The 22,793-nt window shown below is 41.4% G+C and overlaps 1 protein-coding gene across 1 annotated transcript; it reads right to left on the bottom strand.

The window, feature by feature from the left end:
• Positions 1 to 2,171: 2,171 nt before the first annotated feature.
• LOC126267492 (uncharacterized) lies at positions 2,172 to 6,170 on the bottom strand. Its single transcript, XM_049972777.1, has 3 exons — positions 5,492 to 6,170; positions 5,248 to 5,361; positions 2,172 to 5,150 (listed from the first exon to the last, which is right to left on the bottom strand). The coding sequence occupies exon 3, from the start codon at positions 5,007 to 5,009 to the stop codon at positions 2,496 to 2,498; it is 2,514 nt and encodes an 837-aa protein (XP_049828734.1). The 5' UTR covers positions 5,010 to 5,150; positions 5,248 to 5,361; positions 5,492 to 6,170; the 3' UTR covers positions 2,172 to 2,495.
• Between the last annotated feature and the right edge of the window lie 16,623 nt (positions 6,171 to 22,793).

Below are 22,793 nucleotides of genomic sequence, written 5' to 3'. Positions count from 1 at the left end.
ATCTTGTTTTTTAGTTATTTTAAATTCCAAGATGAGTTATATTCACAACTACATGTTGCAATGGGCACTTGCGTTGCTAGCACACTGGCTGATATTTTCGCAGATCATGTAGATAACAAATTCAGTGAAAAATATACTGATGTTACCAATAATATTTCACATTTCATATGTAGACTTGTTGTAACACTCTTGTTCTAATCAGTGGCACAATTACTGAAATCGAAAGTATGCTTTCTCGATTTCACAGCGTACATCAAAAAACTATTTTTAATGTGGGACTAGGAAAACAACACTCTATTAATTTCATTTTTTTTATTTGATAATAAAGAATGACAATAGCGCCCATAATTTTGGAACATTTCAAAGACCAACCAGCACTGACAGAATAGTACACAACAGTTCATGCCACCCAGATATACATAAGAATGCCTTTTTCACTCCATAGCAAACAGTAGCATGAACTTGCCACTAGATCAGAACGAAATTACCGTAAGGTTGTGCATACTAAAACATATAGCAACAAGTGATGGTTACAATGCTGATATGGTAGACAGAACGTACCTATACTAAAAATTACATAATAAATTAAAGAATATAGATAACGAAATACCATTAACAAGAGAAGCAGAACAAAAAACTAAATATATTACTTTACCTTATTATGATGCAGTATCAGACTGAATAGCCGGCAAATTTCCTAAAACTAATGTGCGGATCGGCTACCGCGCGAATGGCAAAGTAGGGCAGAAGACACATCAGCCACAAAATAAATCCATTTGCACAATCAGGGATTTGCAAAACAAGTGTGGTAAATGTGAATGGTTGTATGTGACGCAAACAGATAGATGGTTCTACACCAGGTTCAGAAAACACACAATAAACGAGTACTGTAAATCTTCATCAGGTGCATATCGATGAAACTGCACTCGTAACACCAACAACCTCGAGAAACCCTTATAGGTACAACATAAGGCAGAAAACGACTGATTAACGGTGGCTCTTGAAGAAATTAAAACGGTAATTTCCAAGAATGATTGCCTATTGAAGTCACGGGCTCCAAACGATACATATCGAACGTACAATGGTAAATCACTCATGCGACTCTGGTGGCAGGCGTTATAAGTATGTTTACGGTTGTCGCTACAGCAACTACTAAAGAAGAGCGTTACAAAAATACTTGTAATTGCAAAGGAGACTACTTACCTTTCTCGTCGTCGGTGTTGTCATCATGTGAAAGTCCATTACGGTGGTCTGGCTGGATAATTTGGAAGAGTCGAACCACGTGTTCTTTCTGATACTCGTTCGTTTTCCGTACTGTCCGCAATGAAATTGTAAACGGTATTTACACAATTCGCACCACGGCAGTGTACGCAGTCCCTTCGTTCCTCGTCCGGTAGCACTCCATATTTGCGACAAAAAGTAGAACTATTTTCTACGCTACATGGAATTACATCTTTCCTTGTGAGAGAATCCGCCGAAGAAATGTCAAGAACACCAGCCATCCCACTCACTAAGTACATAAATCGTCTCGGATTCCATAGCAACTCACAAATAATTCGCGGAACGACGGAAAACATAAAAATGACGATCACAAATAACTGATCACAAGGCCCGATACCAGAATCGCATGATCGATTTACCATCGCACGTTCGAACGTATCGTTTGGATCCCGCGACTTCGATAGGTAATCCACAGAAAAAATTTCTCGATTGTCTTAGACATTTACTCTAATGTATTACATGTGCATACTTTTAGTTGTGTCAGACTGTCGTGATATATACAGTCCACTAAAAATTGCTGTACATCAAACGGAATATTGACTGGTATCAAAAACAATATCAGAAGTTGCGTCCGCCTTGATGCAAAACACCTTGTTATATGTTTAATTTCTTTATTTTCCCATACTAGTTTCGGCGACAAATATCACCATCATCAGTGGGCTTTTCTAATCTAGAACATGCAGAGAATAGCATGGTTACACAAACAGTGGCACATTATTACATTTTTACTGATCGTTTTTTGAAATATACTTTTTTTATACTACCTTATTTATTGCAAGTTACATAATGTTTTTGAGCATTATTTTTGCTGTCTGCAACATGTATACTCCGTGCTATGTCACCGTTTTTATTCACGAACATCATGTCATCTGCAAACTGTATGAGCGGCTGTTAGTAAACAAATACTGAAGGTGAACTGTGTATGTCAGCAATATACTCTTGGGATTGCAGCAGCGTTGTGGAATGCAGTGTAATGAAACTGTTACTTAGCTATTTGTGTACTTACGTTCGTTGGATGGTGTGGAGACGCTTTTACATACACAAAACAAAACTTTGGCACTTTGTTTTGGCTCGCGGGTATTACGCCATCTTGCCGTTCGCGCGTGTCGCGAGAGGTGTATCGCATGTGGCGAGAGAGGCTATGAAAAACGTAGCGCGAATTACGACGACTCCTGTTCTTTATTTATGTCTGTGTGTGTGATGGGGAAGTGGTTCTATTGCGTGTGTGTGCTTGTCTGTTCTGAGTCCTTGGCCAGTTCTCTCAGAGCAGTGAAGAGTGTGTTATTGCAAAGTGTTGTGTATTCGTTTATTACATTTTTCCCTTCGACTATGGCCTTTTGTATATAGTAGTTTTCTTCTATTGTTAATTGTTGGTATAGACTGTTGCTGTTTTTCAGAATGTGTAGATCGTTTTCAATATTAGTGGGGTTATGGTTTTTGTTCATTAGATGATCTGCAAAAGTTGAATGTGTGCTGTCACTCTTTAGAGCTCTCATGTGCTCTGTGTACCTTGTTCGGAAGTTTCTGCTTGTTTGTCCTATGTACTGGGCCTGACAGGAGTTGCAGGTGAGTTGATATATTCCAGCGTTGCTGAATTTGTCTGCAGTTTTTCTGTCTGGTCTTAGTCTTTTCTGAACAGTATTGTTTGTTCTGAATGTTATTGGGATCCCTTGTTTTTTCAATATGTTTCCTATTCTATGTGATATTTTGTTATTGTATGTAAGTGTGTACCATCTCCCTCTATTTGCTTGAGTGGTGTGGTCTGCTGTGTTGTCTGTGTGTACTGCCTGTTTCCGTTTTATCTTGTTGTTGAGTTTGTTTATGATGTCTGTTTTGTAGTTGTTTTCAACAGCAATTTGTTTGATTATATTTAGTTCCTGTGTGTAGTTTTCTGGTTTAAGAGGTGTTCTGTTTATCCTGTGGAGCATGTGTGTGAAACTGGCATATTTATGTACTGTAGGGTGGTTGGATGTGTTATGGATAACAGTGCTTGTGGATGTGGGTTTTCTGTAGATGGAGAATTCATGTTGGTGGTTGTTTCTTGTGATTGTAAGATCCAAGAAATTTAGTGTCTGGTTTTTTTCTATTTCCATTGTGAAGTGGATTTGTGGGTGTACTGTGTTGATGTTACTGTGTAGCTCTTCTATTCTGTTATGTGTTTCATCTACAAGACAGATTATGTCATCCACATATCGATACCAGTAGATGATTTTGTACCCCCCTTGTTTTACAATGTTATTGAATATTGTGTTCTCTATATGGTCCAAGAAGATGTTGGCTAAGGTTCCACTGATGGGGGATCCCATGGGTAGCCCCTCTTGTTGCGAATAGAAGTTGTTGTTAAAAGTGAAGTAGTTTTGTTCTGTGATCAGCCTCAGAATGGACGAGATTTCATTTATTTGTATGTCTGGGAATTTCTTGCATTTTAGCTGTTGTTCTATAATGTTTATAGTTTCTTCTGTGGGTATGTTTGTGTACATGGATGTGATGTCAAAAGATACCAGTTTTGCTGTTGGGGGGATGTTGATATTCTTAATTTTCTCTATTATGTCTCCTGTGTTTTTGAGGCTTCTGTTGTTTGTGTATGTGTATGTTTTCTGTAGGAATGTGTGCATGTGTCTCCCTAGTAAGTAAGATGGGGCTTTTCTGAAGTCAACCACTGGTCTGACTGGTATGAGAGGTTTGTGGACCTTTGGCAGGCTTGTTAAGAGTGGAGCTTTAGGGTTTTTTTGTGTCATTCTTTTTGTCTGGTTCTGTGTCAAGGTGTGTGTGATGTTTTTTAAGAGAGTCTTTACATTTCTTTGGTATCTTTGTGTTGGGTCACTGGTTAGCTTGCTTATTTTATTCTCTGTCAGGAATTTTTCTGTTTTTTCAATGTATTCTGCCTTAGTTATTAACACTAGAGCATTCCCTTTGTCTGCCTTGGTGATGAGAGCATTGTGTTGTTTTAGTTTTCTGTGTATACTGTTAATGGTTTTCTCATCAGCTGTTTTTTTATTTGTGTTTATTGATGGTTTGTTCCTTCTGATGATTTGTTTCATTTCCTCTGTCACTAATTCTCTTGTTAGGCCTGGGTTGAAGTCTCGAGTGTTAGTTTTTTCATGTTGTCCTATGATGTATTCAGTCTCAGTAATAAGATTTTCTATGGTCTTATGTGTTATGTGGGTGTTCAAATTGTATTTTGGGCCTTTCTCAAGTAGCTGTTGTTCTTCTTTTGTGAGTGTTATGTCAGTAAAATTAACCAAGCGTTCGTGGAATGTGTGTTGTGTGTGTGTCTCGGTTTTGGAGCAGTTTTTGTTCAAGAGTTTATTTAATTTCTGTTCTTGTTTCTGCCATTTCCTTTGCATTATTGACTGTGAGTGGTGGTTTATTCTTTCTATTGTGTCATACAGTACTGATGAGCTGGAGATGTGGTTTCCTAATTCTAGGTGTAATTTGTATAAGCTGACATTCAGTTCTTGTTTTTTTGAGTATAGAGAGCTAATTTCATATTTCAGCCAAGCTGTTTCAGCTGTTCGTTTAGCACGCTGTGCTGCAGGTGACATGTTGTTTACATTAATTTTAATATAATTAGGAATGATGTTGTTGGCAGAGCAAATTTTGTTGTACTTGAGGTTCAAGTTTGTTTGGTGTAGTTTCACTGTCGTTTTCTTAAATTTGTTGAAGAGCTTTACTGGAAATGCCTGGCGTGGCGTAGAAACAATAATTTTATCTTGGAACTCTTCCATTTGGTCCGTGTTTGCATAGAAAAACAATATCAGAAGTTGCGTCCGCCTTGATGCAAAACACCTTGTTATATGTTTAATTTCTTTATTTTCCCATACTAGTTTCGGCGACAAATATCACCATCATCAGTGGGCTTTTCTAATCTAGAACATGCAGAGAATAGCATGGTTACACAAACAGTGGCACATTATTACATTTTTACTGATCGTTTTTTGAAATATACTTTTTTTTTTATACTACCTTATTTATTGCAAGTTACATAATGTTTTTGAGCATTATTTTTGCTGTCTGCAAACATGTATACTCCGTGCTTATGTCACCGTTTTTATTCACGAACATCATGTCATCTGCAAACTGTATGAGCGGCTGTTAGTAAACAAATACTGAAGGTGAACTGTGTATGTCAGCAATATACTCTTGGGATTGCAGCAGCGTTGTGGAATGCAGTGTAATGAAACTGTTACTTAGCTATTTGTGTACTTACGTTCGTTGGATGGTGTGGAGACGCTTTTACATACACAAAACAAAACTTTGGCACTTTGTTTTGGCTCGCGGGTATTACGCCATCTTGCCGTTCGCGCGTGTCGCGAGAGGTGTATCGCATGTGGCGAGAGAGGCTATGAAAAACGTAGCGCGAATTACGACGACTCCTGTTCTTTATTTATGTCTGTGTGTGTGATGGGGAAGTGGTTCTATTGCGTGTGTGTGCTTGTCTGTTCTGAGTCCTTGGCCAGTTCTCTCAGAGCAGTGAAGAGTGTGTTATTGCAAAGTGTTGTGTATTCGTTTATTACATTTTTCCCTTCGACTATGGCCTTTTGTATATAGTAGTTTTCTTCTATTGTTAATTGTTGGTATAGACTGTTGCTGTTTTTCAGAATGTGTAGATCGTTTTCAATATTAGTGGGGTTATGGTTTTTGTTCATTAGATGATCTGCAAAAGTTGAATGTGTGCTGTCACTCTTTAGAGCTCTCATGTGCTCTGTGTACCTTGTTCGGAAGTTTCTGCTTGTTTGTCCTATGTACTGGGCCTGACAGGAGTTGCAGGTGAGTTGATATATTCCAGCGTTGCTGAATTTGTCTGCAGTTTTTCTGTCTGGTCTTAGTCTTTTCTGAACAGTATTGTTTGTTCTGAATGTTATTGGGATCCCTTGTTTTTTCAATATGTTTCCTGTTCTATGTGATATTTTGTTATTGTATGTAAGTGTGTACCATCTCCCTCTATTTGCTTGAGTGGTGTGGTCTGCTGTGTTGTCTGTGTGTACTGCCTGTTTCTGTTTTATCTTGTTGTTGAGTTTGTTTATGATGTCTGTTTTGTAGTTGTTTTCAACAGCAATTTGTTTGATTATATTTAGTTCCTGTGTGTAGTTTTCTGGTTTAAGAGGTGTTCTGTTTATCCTGTGGAGCATGTGTGTGAAACTGGCATATTTATGTACTGTAGGGTGGTTGGATGTGTTATGGATAACAGTGCTTGTGGATGTGGGTTTTCTGTAGATGGAGAATTCATGTTGGTGGTTGTTTCTTGTGATTGTAAGATCCAAGAAATTTAGTGTCTGGTTTTTTTCTATTTCCATTGTGAAGTGGATTTGTGGGTGTACTGTGTTGATGTTACTGTGTAGCTCTTCTATTCTGTTATGTGTTTCATCTACAAGACAGATTATGTCATCCACATATCGATACCAGTAGATGATTTTGTACCCCCCTTGTTTTACAATGTTATTGAATATTGTGTTCTCTATATGGTCCAAGAAGATGTTGGCTAAGGTTCCACTGATGGGGGATCCCATGGGTAGCCCCTCTTGTTGCGAATAGAAGTTGTTGTTAAAAGTGAAGTAGTTTTGTTCTGTGATCAGCCTCAGAATGGACGAGATTTCATTTATTTGTATGTCTGGGAATTTCTTGCATTTTAGCTGTTGTTCTATAATGTTTATAGTTTCTTCTGTGGGTATGTTTGTGTACATGGATGTGATGTCAAAAGATACCAGTTTTGCTGTTGGGGGGATGTTGATATTCTTAATTTTCTCTATTATGTCTCCTGTGTTTTTGAGGCTTCTGTTGTTTGTGTATGTGTATGTTTTCTGTAGGAATGTGTGCATGTGTCTCCCTAGTAAGTAAGATGGGGCTTTTCTGAAGTCAACCACTGGTCTGACTGGTATGAGAGGTTTATGGACCTTTGGCAGGCTTGTTAAGAGTGGAGCTTTAGGGTTTTTTTGTGTCATTCTTTTTGTCTGGTTCTGTGTCAAGGTGTGTGTGATGTTTTTTAAGAGAGTCTTTACATTTCTTTGGTATCTTTGTGTTGGGTCACTGGTTAGCTTGCTTATTTTATTCTCTGTCAGGAATTTTTCTGTTTTTTCAATGTATTCTGCCTTAGTTATTAACACTAGAGCATTCCCTTTGTCTGCCTTGGTGATGAGAGCATTGTGTTGTTTTAGTTTTCTGTGTATACTGTTAATGGTTTTCTCATCAGCTGTTTTTTTATTTGTGTTTATTGATGGTTTGTTCCTTCTGATGATTTGTTTCATTTCCTCTGTCACTAATTCTCTTGTTAGGCCTGGGTTGAAGTCTCGAGTGTTAGTTTTTTCATGTTGTCCTATGATGTATTCAGTCTCAGTAATAAGATTTTCTATGGTCTTATGTGTTATGTGGGTGTTCAAATTGTATTTTGGGCCTTTCTCAAGTAGCTGTTGTTCTTCTTTTGTGAGTGTTATGTCAGTAAAATTAACCAAGCGTTCGTGGAATGTGTGTTGTGTGTGTGTCTCGGTTTTGGAGCAGTTTTTGTTCAAGAGTTTATTTAATTTCTGTTCTTGTTTCTGCCATTTCTTTTGCATTATTGACTGTGAGTGGTGGTTTATTCTTTCTATTGTGTCATACAGTACTGATGAGCTGGAGATGTGGTTTCCTAATTCTAGGTGTAATTTGTATAAGCTGACATTCAGTTCTTGTTTTTTTGAGTATAGAGAGCTAATTTCATATTTCAGCCAAGCTGTTTCAGCTGTTCGCATGGTGACTGTTGTATTCAATCCCGATGCAATTTCTGTGCTCCATCAACACTCTGATAGTAGACAGATTACACAATGCATCCAGATGTGTATCGGAAACTACTACTGGTCCTCCAGGGAACTCAAAGCGTTCACTGTTTGAGACATGACTCCCATGGAGGAAAGTGAGCATGGTGACTGTTGTATTCAATCCCGATGCAATTTATGAGTTTCATCAACACTCAGTTAGTACATAGATTTCAGAATGCCTCCAGATGTGCATCGGAAACTACTACTGATCTTCCAGGGAAGATCAAAGCGTAGACTGTTTGAGACATTACTCCCATGGAGGAAAGTGGGCATGGTGACTGTTGTATTCAATCCCGATGCAATATCTGTGTTTCATCAACACTCTGATACTCCACAGATTGCAGAAGTCTTCCAGATGTGCATCGGAAACTACTACTCGTCTTCCAGGGAACGATCAAAGCGTAGACTGTTTGAGACATTACTCCTGTGGGGGAATGTGCGCATGGTGACTGTTGTATTTAATCCCGATGCAATTTCTGTGTTTCATTAACACTCTGATAGTTTACGGATTACAGAATACCACCAGATGTGCATCGGAAACTACTTCTGGTCCTCCAGGGAACGATCAAAGAGTAGACTGTTTGAGACATTACTCCTGTGGAGGAAAGTGCGCATGGTGACTGTTGTATTCAATCCCAATGCAATTTCTGTTTTTCATCAACACTCTGATAGCCCACAGATTTTAGAATGCCTCCAGATGTGCATCGGAAGCTACCACTGGTCCTCCAGGGAACGATAAAAGAGTAGACTGTTTGAGACATTACTAACATGTTGGCAAGTGCGCTTGGTGACTGTTGTATTCAATGCCAATGCAATTTCAGTGTTTCATCAAAACTCTGATAGTCCACAGATTACAGAATGCCTCCAGATGTGAATCAAAAACTACTACTGGTATACCAGGGAACGATCAAAGCGTATACTGTTTGAGACATTAGTCCCATGGAGGAAAGAGCGCATGGTGACTGTTGTATTCAATCCCGATGCAATTTCTGTGTTTCATCAACACTTTGAAGGTCCACAGATTACAGAATGCCTCCAGATGTACATCGAAAACTACTACTGGTCTTCCAGTGAACGATCTAATGGTAGACTGTTTGAGACATTACTCCCATGGAGGAAAGTGCGCATGGTGAATGTTCTATTCAATCCCGATGCAATTTCTGTGTTTCATCAACACTTTAAAGGTCCACAGATTACAGAATGCCTCCAGATGTGAATCGGAAACTACTACTGGTCTTCCAGAAAACGATCAACGCGTAGACTCTTAGAGACATTACTCCCATGGAGGAAAATGAGCATGATGACTGTTGTATTCAATCCCGATGCAATTCCTGTGTTTCCCCAACACTCTGATAGTCCACAGGTTGCAGACTGCCTCCAGATGTGCATCGGAAACTACTACTGGTCTTCCAGGGAACGATCAAAGCGTAGACTGTTTGAGACATTACTCCCATGGAGGAAAGTGCGCATGATGACTGTTGTATTCAATCCCGATGCAATTTCAGTGTTTCATCAACACTCTGATAGTCCACAGATTACAGAATGCCTCCAGATGTGCATCGGAAACTACCACTGGTCTTCCAGGGAACGATCAATGCTTATACTGTTTGAGACATTAGTCCCATGGAGGAAAGTGCGCATGGTGACTGTTGTATTCAATCCCGATGCAATTTCTGTGTTTCATCAACACTTTGAAGTTAAACAGATTACAGAATGCCTCCAGATGTGCATCGGAAACTACTACTGGTCTTCCAGAAAACGATCAACGCGTAGACTCTTAGAGACATTACTCCCATGGAGGAAAGTGCGCATGGTGACTGTTGTATTCCATCCCGATGCTATTTCTGTGTTTCATCAACACTTTGAAGTTCCACAGATTACAGAATGGCTCCAGATGTACATCGAAAACTACTACTGGTCTTCCAGTGAACGATCTAATGGTAGACTGTTTGAGACATTACTCCCATGGAGGAAAGTGCGCATGGTGAATGTTCTATTCAATCCCGATGCAATTTCTGTGTTTCATCAACACTTTGAAGGTCCACAGATAACAGAATGCCTCCAGATGTGAATCGGAAACTACTACTGGTCTTCCAGAAAACGATCAACGCGTAGACTCTTAGAGACATTACTCCCATGGAGGAAAGTGAGCATGATGACTGTTGTATTCAATCCCGATGCAATTTCTGTGTTTCATCAACACTCTGATAGTCCACAGATTACAGAATACTTCCAAATGTGCATCGGAAACTACTACTGGTCTTCCAGGGAACGATCAAATCGTAGACAATTTGAGACATTACTCCCGTGGAGAAAAGCCCGCATGGTGCCTGTTGTATTCAATCACGATGCAATTTCTGTGTTTCATCAACACTCTGAAAGGCCACAGATTACAGAATGACTCCAGATGGGCTTCGGGAACTACTACTGGTCTTCCAGGGAACGATCAAAGCGTATACTCTTTGAGACATTAGTCCCATGGAGGAAAGTGCGCATGGTGACTGTTGTATTCAATCCCAATGCAATTTTTCTGTTTCATTAATACTTTGAAGGTCCACAGATTACAATATGCATCAAAATGTGCATCGGAAACTACTACTGGTCTTCCAGGGAACGATCAAATCGTAGACTATTTGAGACATTACTCCCATGGAGGAAAGTGCGCATGGTGACTGTTGTATTCAATCCCGATGCAATTTCTCTGTTTCATGAGCACTCTGCTAGTCCACAGATTACAGAATGCCACCAGATGTGCATCGGAAATTACTACTGGTCTTCCAGTGAACGATCTAATGGTAGACTGTTTGAGACATTACTCCCATGGAGGAAAGTGCGCATGGTGAATGTTCTATTCAATCCCGATGCAAATTCTGTGTTTCATCAACACTTTGAAGGTCCACAGATTACAGAATGCCTCCAGATGTGAATCGGAAACTACTACTGGTCTTCCAGAAAACGATCAACGCGTAGACTCTTAGAGACATTACTCCCATGGAGGAAAATGAGCATGATGACTGTTGTATTCAATCCCGATGCAATTTCTGTGTTTCATCAACACTCTGATAGTCCACAGATTACAGAATGCCTCCAGATGTGCATCGGAAACTACCACTGGTCTTCCAGGGAACGATCAAAGCGTAGACTGTTTGAGACATTACTCCCATGGAGGAAAGTGCGCATGATGACTGTTGTATTCAATCCCGATGCAATTTCAGTGTTTCATCAACACTCTGATAGTCCACAGATTACAGAATGCCTCCAGATGTGCATCGGAAACTACCACTGGTCTTCCAGGGAACGATCAAAGCTTATACTGTTTGAGACATTAGTCCCATGGAGGAAAGTGCGCATGGTGGCTGTTGTATTCAATCCCGATGCAATTTCTGTGTTTCATCAACACTTTGAAGTTAAACAGATTACAGAATGCCTCCAGATGTGCATCGGAAACTACTCCTGGTCTTCCAGAAAACGATCAACGCGTAGACTCTTAGAGACATTACTCCCATGGAGGAAAGTGCGCATGGTGACTGTTGTATTCCATCCCGATGCTATTTCTGTGTTTCATCAACACTTTGAAGGTCCACTGATTACAGAATGCCTCCAGATGTACATCGAAAACTACTACTGGTCTTCCAGTGAACGATCTAATGGTAGACTGTTTGAGACATTACTCCCATGGAGGAAAGTGCGCATGGTGAATGTTCTATTCAATCCCGATGCAATTTCTGTGTTTCATCAACACTTTGAAGGTCCACAGATTACAGAATGCCTCCAGATGTGAATCGGAAACTACTACTGGTCTTCCAGAAAACGATCAACGCGTTGACTCTTAGAGACATTACTCCCATGGAGGAAAATGAGCATGGTGACTGTTGTATTCAATCCCGATGCAATTCCTGTGTTTCACCAACACTCTGATAGTCCACAGGTTGCAGACTGCCTCCAGATGTGCATCGGAAACTACTACTGGTCTTCCAGGGAACGATCAAAGCGTAGACTGTTTGAGACATTACTCCCATGGAGGAAAGTGCGCATGATGACTGTTGTATTCAATCCCGATGCAATTTCAGTGTTTCATCAACACTCTGATAGTCCACAGATTACAGAATGCCTCCAGATGTGCATCGGAAACTACCACTGGTCTTCCAGGGAACGATCAAAGCTTATACTGTTTGAGACATTAGTCCCATGGAGGAAAGTGCGCATGGTGACTGTTGTATTCAATCCTGATGCAATTTCTGTGTTTCATCAACACTTTGAAGTTAAACAGATTACAGAATGCCTCCAGATGTGCATCGGAAACTACTACTGGTCTTCCAGAAAACGATCAACGCGTAGACTCTTAGAGACATTACTCCCATGGAGGAAAGTGCGCATGGTGACTGTTGTATTCCATCCCGATGCTATTTCTGTGTTTCATCAACACTTTGAAGTTCCACAGATTACAGAATGCCTCCAGATGTACATCGAAAACTACTACTGGTCTTCCAGTGAACGATCTAATGGTAGACTGTTTGAGACATTACTCCCATGGAGGAAAGTGCGCATGGTGAATGTTCTATTCAATCCCGATGCAATTTCTGTGTTTCATCAACACTTTGAAGGTCCACAGATAACAGAATGCCTCCAGATGTGAATCGGAAACTACTACTGGTCTTCCAGAAAACGATCAACGCGTAGACTCTTAGAGACATTACTCCCATGGAGGAAAGTGAGCATGATGACTGTTGTATTCAATCCCGATGCAATTTCTGTGTTTCATCAACACTCTGATAGTCCACAGATTACAGAATACTTCCAAATGTGCATCGGAAACTACTACTGGTCTTCCAGGGAACGATCAAATCGTAGACAATTTGAGACATTACTCCCGTGGAGAAAAGCCCGCATGGTGCCTGTTGTATTCAATCCCGAGCAATTTCTGTGTTTCATCAACACTCTGAAAGTCCACAGATTACAGAATGACTCCAGATTGGCTTCGGGAACTACTACTGGTCTTCCAGGGAACGATCAAAGCGTATACTCTTTGAGACATTAGTCCCATGGAGGAAAGTGCGCATGGTGACTGTTGTATTCAATCCCGATGCAATTTTTCTGTTTCATTAATACTTTGAAGGTCCACAGATTACAATATGCATCAAAATGTGCATCGGAAACTACTACTGGTCTTCCAGGGAACGATCAAATCGTAGACTATTTGAGACATTACTCCCATGGAGGAAAGTGCGCATGGTGACTGTTGTATTCAATCCCGATGCAATTTCTCTGTTTCATGAGCACTCTGCTAGTCCACAGATTACAGAATGCCACCAGATGTGCTTCGGAAATTACTACTGGTCTTCCAGTGAACGATCTAATGGTAGACTGTTTGAGACATTACTCCCATGGAGGAAAGTGCGCATGGTGACTGTTGTATTCCATCCCGATGCTATTTCTGTGTTTCATCAACACTTTGAAGGTCCACAGATTACAGAATGCCTCCAGATGTACATCGAAAACTACTACTGGTCTTCCAGTGAACGATCTAATGGTAGACTGTTTGAGACATTACTCCCATGGAGGAAAGTGCGCATGGTGAATGTTCTATTCAATCCCGATGCAATTTCTGTGTTTCATCAACACTTTGAAGGTCCACAGATTACAGAATGCCTCCAGATGTGAATCGGAAACTACTACTGGTCTTCCAGAAAACGATCAACGCGTAGACTCTTAGAGACATTACTCCCATGGAGGAAAGTGAGCATGATGACTGTTGTATTCAATCCCGATGCAATTTCTGTGTTTCATCAACACTCTGATAGTCCACAGATTACAGAATACTTCCAAATGTGCATCGGAAACTACTACTGGTCTTCCAGGGAACGATCAAATCGTAGACAATTTGAGACATTACTCCCGTGGAGAAAAGCCCGCATGGTGCCTGTTGTATTCAATCCCGATGCAATTTCTGTGTTTCATCAACACTCTGAAAGTCCACAGATTACAGAATGACTCCAGATGGGCTTCGGGAACTACTACTGGTCTTCCAGGGAACGATCAAAGCGTATACTCTTTGAGACATTAGTCCCATGGAGGAAAGTGCGCATGGTGACTGTTGTATTCAATCCCGATGCAATTTTTCTGTTTCATTAATACTTTGAAGGTCCACAGATTACAATATGCATCAAAATGTGCATCGGAAACTACTTCTGGTCCACCAGGGAACGATCAAAGTGTAGACTGTTTGAGACATTACTCCTGTGGAGGAAAGTGCGCATGGTGTCTGTTGTATTCAATCCCAATGCAATTTCTGTTTTTCATCAACACTCTGATAGCCCACAGATTTTAGAATGCCTCCAGATGTGCATCGGAAGCTACCACTGGTCTTCCAGGGAACGATAAAAGAGTAGACTGTTTGAGACATTACTAACATGTTGGCAAGTGCGCTTGGTGACTGTTGTATTCAATGCCAATGCAATTTCAGTGTTTCATCAAAACTCTGATAGTCCACAGATTACAGAATGCCTCCAGATGTGAATCAAAAACTACTACTGGTATACCAGGGAACGATCAAAGCGTATACTGTTTGAGACATTAGTCCCATGGAGGAAAGTGCGCATGGTGACTGTTGTATTCAATCCCGATGCAATTTCTGTGTTTCATCAACACTTTGAAGGTCCACAGATTACAGAATGCCTCCAGATGTACATCGAAAACTACTACTGGTCTTCCAGTGAACGATCTAGTAGTAGACTGTTTGAGACATTACTCCCATGGAGGAAAGTGCGCATGGTGAATGTTCTATTCAATCCCGATGCAATTTCTGTGTTTCATCAACACTTTGAAGGTCCACAGATTACAGAATGCCTCCAGATGTGAATCGGAAACTACTACTGGTCTTCCAGAAAACGATCAACGCGTTGACTCTTAGAGACATTACTCCCATGGAGGAAAATGAGCATGATGACTGTTGTATTCAATCCCGATGCAATTCCTGTGTTTCCCCAACACTCTGATAGTCCACAGGTTGCAGACTGCCTCCAGATGTGCATCGGAAACTACTACTGGTCTTCCAGGGAACGATCAAAGCGTAGACTGTTTGAGACATTACTCCCATGGAGGAAAGTGCGCATGATGACTGTTGTATTCAATCCCGATGCAATTTCAGTGTTTCATCAACACTCTGATAGTCCACAGATTACAGAATGCCTCCAGATGTGCATCGGAAACTACCACTGGTCTTCCAGGGAACGATCAAAGCTTATACTGTTTGAGACATTAGTCACATGGAGGAAAGTGCGCATGGTGACTGTTGTATTCAATCCCGATGCAATTTCTGTGTTTCATCAACACTTTGAAGTTAAACAGATTACAGAATGCCTCCAGATGTGCATCGGAAACTACTACTGGTCTTCCAGAAAACGATCAACGCATAGACTCTTAGAGACATTACTCCCATGGAGGAAAGTGCGCATGGTGAATGTTCTATTCAATCCCGATGCAATTTCTGTGTTTCATCAACACTTTGAAGGTCCACAGATTACAGAATGCCTCCAGATGTGAATCGGAAACTACTACTGGTCTTCCAGAAAACGATCAACGCGTAGACTCTTAGAGACATTACTCCCATGGAGGAAAGTGAGCATGATGACTGTTGTATTCAATCCCGATGCAATTTCTGTGTTTCATCAACACTCTGATAGTCCACAGATTACAGAATACTTCCAAATGTGCATCGGAAACTACTACTGGTCTTCCAGGGAACGATCAAATCGTAGACAATTTGAGACATTACTCCCGTGGAGAAAAGCCCGCATGGTGCCTGTTGTATTCAATCCCGATGCAATTTCTGTGTTTCATCAACACTCTGAAAGTCCACAGATTACAGAATGACTCCAGATGGGCTTCGGGAACTACTACTGGTCTTCCAGGGAACGATCAAAGCGTATACTCTTTGAGACATTAGTCCCATGGAGGAAAGTGCGCATGGTGACTGTTGTATTCAATCCCGATGCAATTTTTCTGTTTCATTAATACTTTGAAGGTCCACAGATTACAATATGCATCAAAATGTGCATCGGAAACTACTACTGGTCTTCCAGGGAACGATCAAATCGTAGACTATTTGAGACATTACTCCCATGGAGGAAAGTGCGCATGGTGACTGTTGTATTCAATCCCGATGCAATCTCTCTGTTTCATGAGCACTCTGCTAGTCCACAGACTACAGAATGCCACCAGATGTGCATCGGAAATTACTACTGGTCTTCCAGGGAACGATCAAAGCGTAGACTGTTTGAGACATTACTCCCGTGGAGGAAAGTGCGCATGGTGACTGTTGTATACAATCCCGATGCAATTTCTCTGTTTCATCAACACTCTGATAGTTCACATATTACAGAATGCCACCAGATGTGCTTCGGAAACTACTACTGGTCTTCCAGGGAACGATCAAAACGTAGACTGTTTGAGACATTGCACCCGTGAAGGAAAGTGCGCATGGTGACTGTTGTATTCAATCCCGATGCAATTTCTGTGTTCCATCAACACTCTGATAGTAGACAGATTACACAATGCATCCAGATGTGTATCGGAAACTACTACTGGTCCTCCAGGGAACTCAAAGCGTTCACTGTTTGAGACATGACTCCCATGGAGGAATTTGAGCATGGTGACTGTTGTATTCAATCCCGATGCAATTTATGTGTTTCATCAACACTCAGTTAGTACATAGATTTCAGAATGCCTCCAGATGTGCATCGGAAACTACTACTGTTCTTCCAGGGAAGATCAAAGCGTAGACTGTTTGAGACATTACTCCCATGGAGGAAAGTGGGCATGGTGACTGTTGTATTCAATCCCGATGCAATATCTGTGTTTCATCAACACTCTGATACTCCACAGATTGCAGAATTCTTCCAGATGTGCATCGGAAACTACTACTCGTCTTCCAGGGAACGATCAAAGCGTAGACTGTTTGAGACATTACTCCTGTGGGGGAATGTGCGCATGGTGACTGTTGTATTTAATCCCGATGCAATATCTGTGTTTCATTAACACTCTGATAGTTTACGGATTACAGAATACCACCAGATGTGCATCGGAAACTACTTCTGGTCCTCCAGGGAACGATCAAAGAGTAGACTGTTTGAGACATTACTCCTGTGGAGGAAAGTGCGCATGGTGACTGTTGTATTCAATCCCAATGCAATTTCTGTTTTTCATCAACACTCTGATAGCCCACAGATTTTAGAATGCCTCCAGATGTGCATCGGAAGCTACAACTGGTCTTCCAGGGAACGATAAAAGAGTAGACTGTTTGAGACATTACTAACATGTTGGCAAGTGCGCTTGGTGACTGTTGTATTCAATGCCAATGCAATTTCAGTGTTTCATCAAAACTCTGATAGTCCACAGATTACAGAATGCCTCCAGATGTGAATCAAAAACTACTACTGGTATACCAGGGAACGATCAAAGCGTATACTGTTTGAGACATTAGTCCCATGGAGGAAAGAGCGCATGGTGACTGTTCTATTCAATCCCGATGCAATTTCTGTGTTTCATCAACACTTTGAAGGTCCACAGATTACAGAATGCCTCCAGTTGTGAATCGGAAACTACTACTGGTCTTCCAGAAAACGATCAACGCGTAGACTCTTAGAGACATTACTCCCATGGAGGAAAATGAGCATGATGACTGTTGTATTCCATCAAGATGCAATTTCTGTGTTTCATCAACACTCTGAAAGTCCACAGATTACAGAATGACTCCAGATGGGCTTCGGGAACTACTACTGGTCTTCCAGGGAACGATCAAAGCGTATACTGTTTGAGACATTAGTCCCATGGAGGAAAGTGCGCATGGTGAGTGTTGTATTCAATCCCGATGCAATTTCTCTGTTTCATGAGCACTCTGCTAGTCCACAGATTACAGAATGCCTCCAGATGTGCATCGGAAATTACTACTGGTCTTCCAGGGAACGATCAAAGCGTAGACTGTTTGAGACATTACTCCGTGGAGGAAAGTGCGCATGGTGACTGTTGTATACAATCCCGATGCAATTTCTCTGTTTCATCAGCACTCTGATAGTTCACATATTACAGAATGCCACCAGATATGCTTCGGAAACTACTACTGGTCTTCCAGGGAACGATCAAAACGTAGACTGTTTGAGACATTGCACCCGTGAAGGAAAGTGCGCATGGTGACTGTTGTATTCAATCCCGATGCAATTTTTCTGTTTCATTAATACTTTGAAGGTCCACAGATTACAATATGCATCAAAATGTGCATCGGAAACTACTACTGGTCTTCCAGGGAACGATCAAATCGTAGACTATTTGAGACATTACTCCCATGGAGGAAAGTGCGCATGGTGAGTGTTGTATTCAATCCCGATGCAATTTCTCTGTTTCATGAGCACTCTGCTAGTCCACAGATTACAGAATGCCACCAGATGTGCATCGGAAATTACTACTGGTCTTCCAGGGAACGATCAAAGCGTAGACTGTTTGAGACATTACTCCCGTGGAGGAAAGTGCGCATGGTGACTGTTGTATACAATCCCGATGCAATTTCTCTGTTTCATCAACACTCTGATAGTTCACATATTACAGAATGCCACCAGATGTGCTTCGGAAACTACTACTGGTCTTCCAGGGAACGATCAAAACGTAGACTGTTTGAGACATTGCACCCGTGAAGGAAAGTGCGCATGGTGACTGTTGTATTCAATCCCGATGCAATTTCTGTGTTCCATCAACACTCTGATAGTAGACAGATTACACAATGCATCCAGATGTGTATCGGAAACTACTACTGGTCCTCCACGGAACTCAAAGCGTTCACTGTTTGAGACATGACTCCCATGGAGGAAAGTGAGCATGGTGACTGTTGTATTCAATCCCGATGCAATTTATGTGTTTCATCAACACTCAGTTAGTACATAGATTTCAGAATGCCTCCAGATGTGCATCGAAAACTACTACTGATCTTCCAGGGAAGATCAAAGCGTAGACTGTTTGAGACATTACTCCCATGGAGGAAAGTGGGCATGGTGACTGTTGTATTCAATCCCGATGCAATTTCTGTGTTCCATCAACACTCTGATACCCCACAGATTGCAGAATTCTTCCAGATGTGCATAGGATACTACTACTCGTCTTCCAGGGAACGATCAAAGCGTAGACTGTTTGAGACATTACTCCTGTGGGGGAATGTGCGCATGGTGACTGTTGTATTTAATCCCGATGCAATTTCTGTGTTTCATTAACACTCTGATAGTTTACGGATTACAGAATGCCACCAGATGTGCATCGGAAACTACTACTGGTCTTCCAGGGAACGATCAAAGCGTAGACTGTTTGAGACATTACTCCCGTGGAGGAAAGTGCGCATGGTGACTGTTGTATTCAATCCCGATGCAATTTCTGTGTTAAATCAACACTCTGATAGTCCACAGATTACAGAATACCACCAGATGTGCATCGGAAACTACTTCTGGTCTTCCAGGGAATGATCAAAGAGTAGACTGTTTGAAACATTACTCCTGTGGAGGAAAGTGCGCATGGTGACTGTTGTATTCAATCCCACTGCAATTTCTGTTTTTCATCAACACTCTGATAGCCCACAGATTTTAGAATGCCTCCAGATGTGCATCGGAAGCTACCACTGGTCTTCCAGGGAAGGATAAAAGCGTAGACTGTTTGAGACATTACTAACATGTTGGCAAGTGCGCTTGGTGACTGTTGTATTCAATGCCAATGCAATTTCAGTGTTTCATCAAAACTCTGATAGTCCACAGATTACAGAATGCCTCCAGATGTGAATCAAAAACTACTACTGGTATACCAGGGAAAGATCAAAGCGTATACTGTTTGAGACATTAGTCCCATGGAGGAAAGTGCGCATGGTGACTGTTGTATTCAATCCCGATGCAATTTCTGTGTTTCATCAACACTTTGAAGGTCCACAGATTACAGAATGCCTTCAGATGTACATCGAAAACTACTACTGGTCTTCCAGTGAACGATCAAATGGTAGACTGTTTGAGACATTACTCCCATGGAGGAAAGTGCGCATGGTGAATGTTCTATTCAATCCCGATGCTATTTCTGTGTTTCATCAACACTTTGAAGGTCCACAGATTACAGAATGCCTCCAGATGTGCATCGGAAACTACTACTGGTCTTTCAGGGAACGATCAAAGCGTAGACTGTTTGAGACATTAATCCCATGGAGGTAAGTGCGCATGGTGACTGTTGTATTCAATCCCGATGCAATTTCTGTGTTTCATCAACACTCTGATAGTCCACAGATCACAGAATACTTCCAAATGTGCATCGGAAACTACTACTGGTCTTCCAGGGAACGATCAAATCGTAGACAATTTGAGACATTACTCCCGTGGAGAAAAGCCCACATGGTGCCTGTTGTATTCAATCCCGATGCAATTTCTGTGTTTCATCAACACTCTGAAAGTCCACAGATTACAGAATGACTCCAGATGGGCTTCGGAAACTACTACTAGTCTTCCAGGGAACGATCAAAGCGTATACTGTTTGAGACATTAGTCCCATGGAGGAAAGTGCGCATGGTGAATGTTGTATTCAATCCCGATGCCATTTTTGTGTTTCATCAACACTCTGATAGTCCACAGATTACAGAGTGCCTTCAGATGTGCATCGGAAACTACTACTGGTCTTCCAGGGAACGATCAAAGCGTAGACTCTTTGAGACATTTCTCACATGGAGGAAAGAGCGCATGGTGACTGTTGTATTCAATCCCGTTGTAATTTCTGTGTTTCATCAACACTTTGAGGTCCACAGATTACAGAATGCCTCCAGATGTGCATGGGAAACTACTACGGTCTTCCAGGGACCGATCAAACCGTAGACAGTTAGAGACATTACTCCCATTAAGGGAAGTGCCCATGATGATTCTTGTATTCAATCCCGATGCAATTTCTGTGTTTCATGAAAACTGTGATAGTAAACATATTACTGAATACCTCCAGACGTGCATCGGAAACTACTACTGGTCTTCCAGGGAACGATCAAAGCGTAGACTGTTTGAGACATTACTCCCATGGAGGAAAGTGCGCATGATGACTGTTGTATTCAATCCCGATGCAATTTCAGTATTTCATCAACACTTTGAAAGTCCACAGATTACAGAATGCCTCCAGATGTCCATCGGAAACTACTACTGGTCTTCCAGGGACTGTTTGAGACATTAATCCCATGGAGGTAAGTGCGCATGGTGACAGTTGTATTCAATCCCGATGCAATTTCTGGGTTTCATCAACACTCTGAAAGTCCACAGATTACAGAATGACTCCAGTTGGGCCTCGGAAACTACTACAGGTCATCCAGGGAACGATCAAAGCGTAGACAGTTTGAGGCATTACTCCCATTGAGAAAAGCCTGCATGGTGCCTGTTGTATTCATTCCCGTTGCAATTTCTGTGTTTCATCAACACTCTAATAGTCCACAGGTTACAGAATGCCTCCAGATGTGCATGGGAAACTACTACTTGTCTTCCAGGGAACGATCAACGCGTAGACTCTTAGAGACATTACTCCCATGGAGGAAAGTGCGCATGATGACTGTTGTATTCCATCCCGATGCAATTTCTGTGTTTCATCAAAACTTTGAAGGTCCACAGATTACAGAATGCCTCCAGATGTGCATCGGAAACTACTACTGGTCTTCCAGGGACTGTTTGGGACATTAAGCCCATGGAGGTAATTGCACATGGTGACAGTTGTATTCAATCCCGATGCAATTTCTGTGTTTCATCAACACTCTGAAAGTCCACAGATTACAGAATGACTCCAGTTGGGCCTCGGAACCTACTACAGGTCTTCCAGGGAACGATCAAAGCGTAGACACTTTGAGGCAATACTCCCATTGAGAAAAGCCTGCATGGTGGCTGTTGTATTCATTCCCGTTGCAATTTCTGTGTTTCATCAACACTCTAATGGTCCACAGATTACAGAATGCATCCAGATGTGCATGGGAAACTACTAATGGTCTTCCAGGGAACGATCAACGCGTAGACTGTTTGAGACATTAATCCCATGCAGGTAAGTGCGCATGGTGCCTGTTGTATTCAATCCCGATGCAATTTCAGTGTTTCATCAACACTCTGATAGTCCACAGATTACAGAATGCCTCCAGATGTGCATCGGAAACTACCACTGGTCTTCCAGGGAACGATCAAAGCGTATAATGTTTGAGACATTAGTCCCATGGAGGAAAGTGCGCATGGTGACTGTTGTATACCATCCCAATGCAATCTCTGTGTTTCATCAACACTTTGAAGGTCCACAGATTACAGAATGACTCCAGATGTGCATCGGAAACTACTACTGGTCTTTCAGGGAACGATCAAAGCGTAGACTGTTTGAGACATTAATCCCATGGAGGTAAGTGCGCATGGTGACTGTTGTATTCAATCCCGATGCAATTTCTGTGTTTCATCAACACTCTGATAGTCCACAGATTACAGAATACTTCCAAATGTGCATCGGAAACTACTACTGGTTTTCCAGGGAACGATCAAATCGTAGACAATTTGAGACATTACTCCCGTGGAGAAAAGCCCGCATGGTGCCTGTTGTATTCAATCCCGATGCAATTTCTGTGTTTCATCAACACTCTGAAAGTCCACAGATTACAGAATGACTCCAGATGGGCTTCGGGAACTACTACTGGTCTTCCAGGGAACGATCAAA

This window comes from Schistocerca gregaria, chromosome 4 (genome assembly GCF_023897955.1).
Source record: "Schistocerca gregaria isolate iqSchGreg1 chromosome 4, iqSchGreg1.2, whole genome shotgun sequence".
Taxonomy (NCBI): domain Eukaryota; kingdom Metazoa; phylum Arthropoda; class Insecta; order Orthoptera; family Acrididae; genus Schistocerca; species Schistocerca gregaria.
The sequence above is the reverse complement of the archived record's forward strand: the minus strand, read 5'-3'. Positions and strand labels throughout refer to the sequence as shown.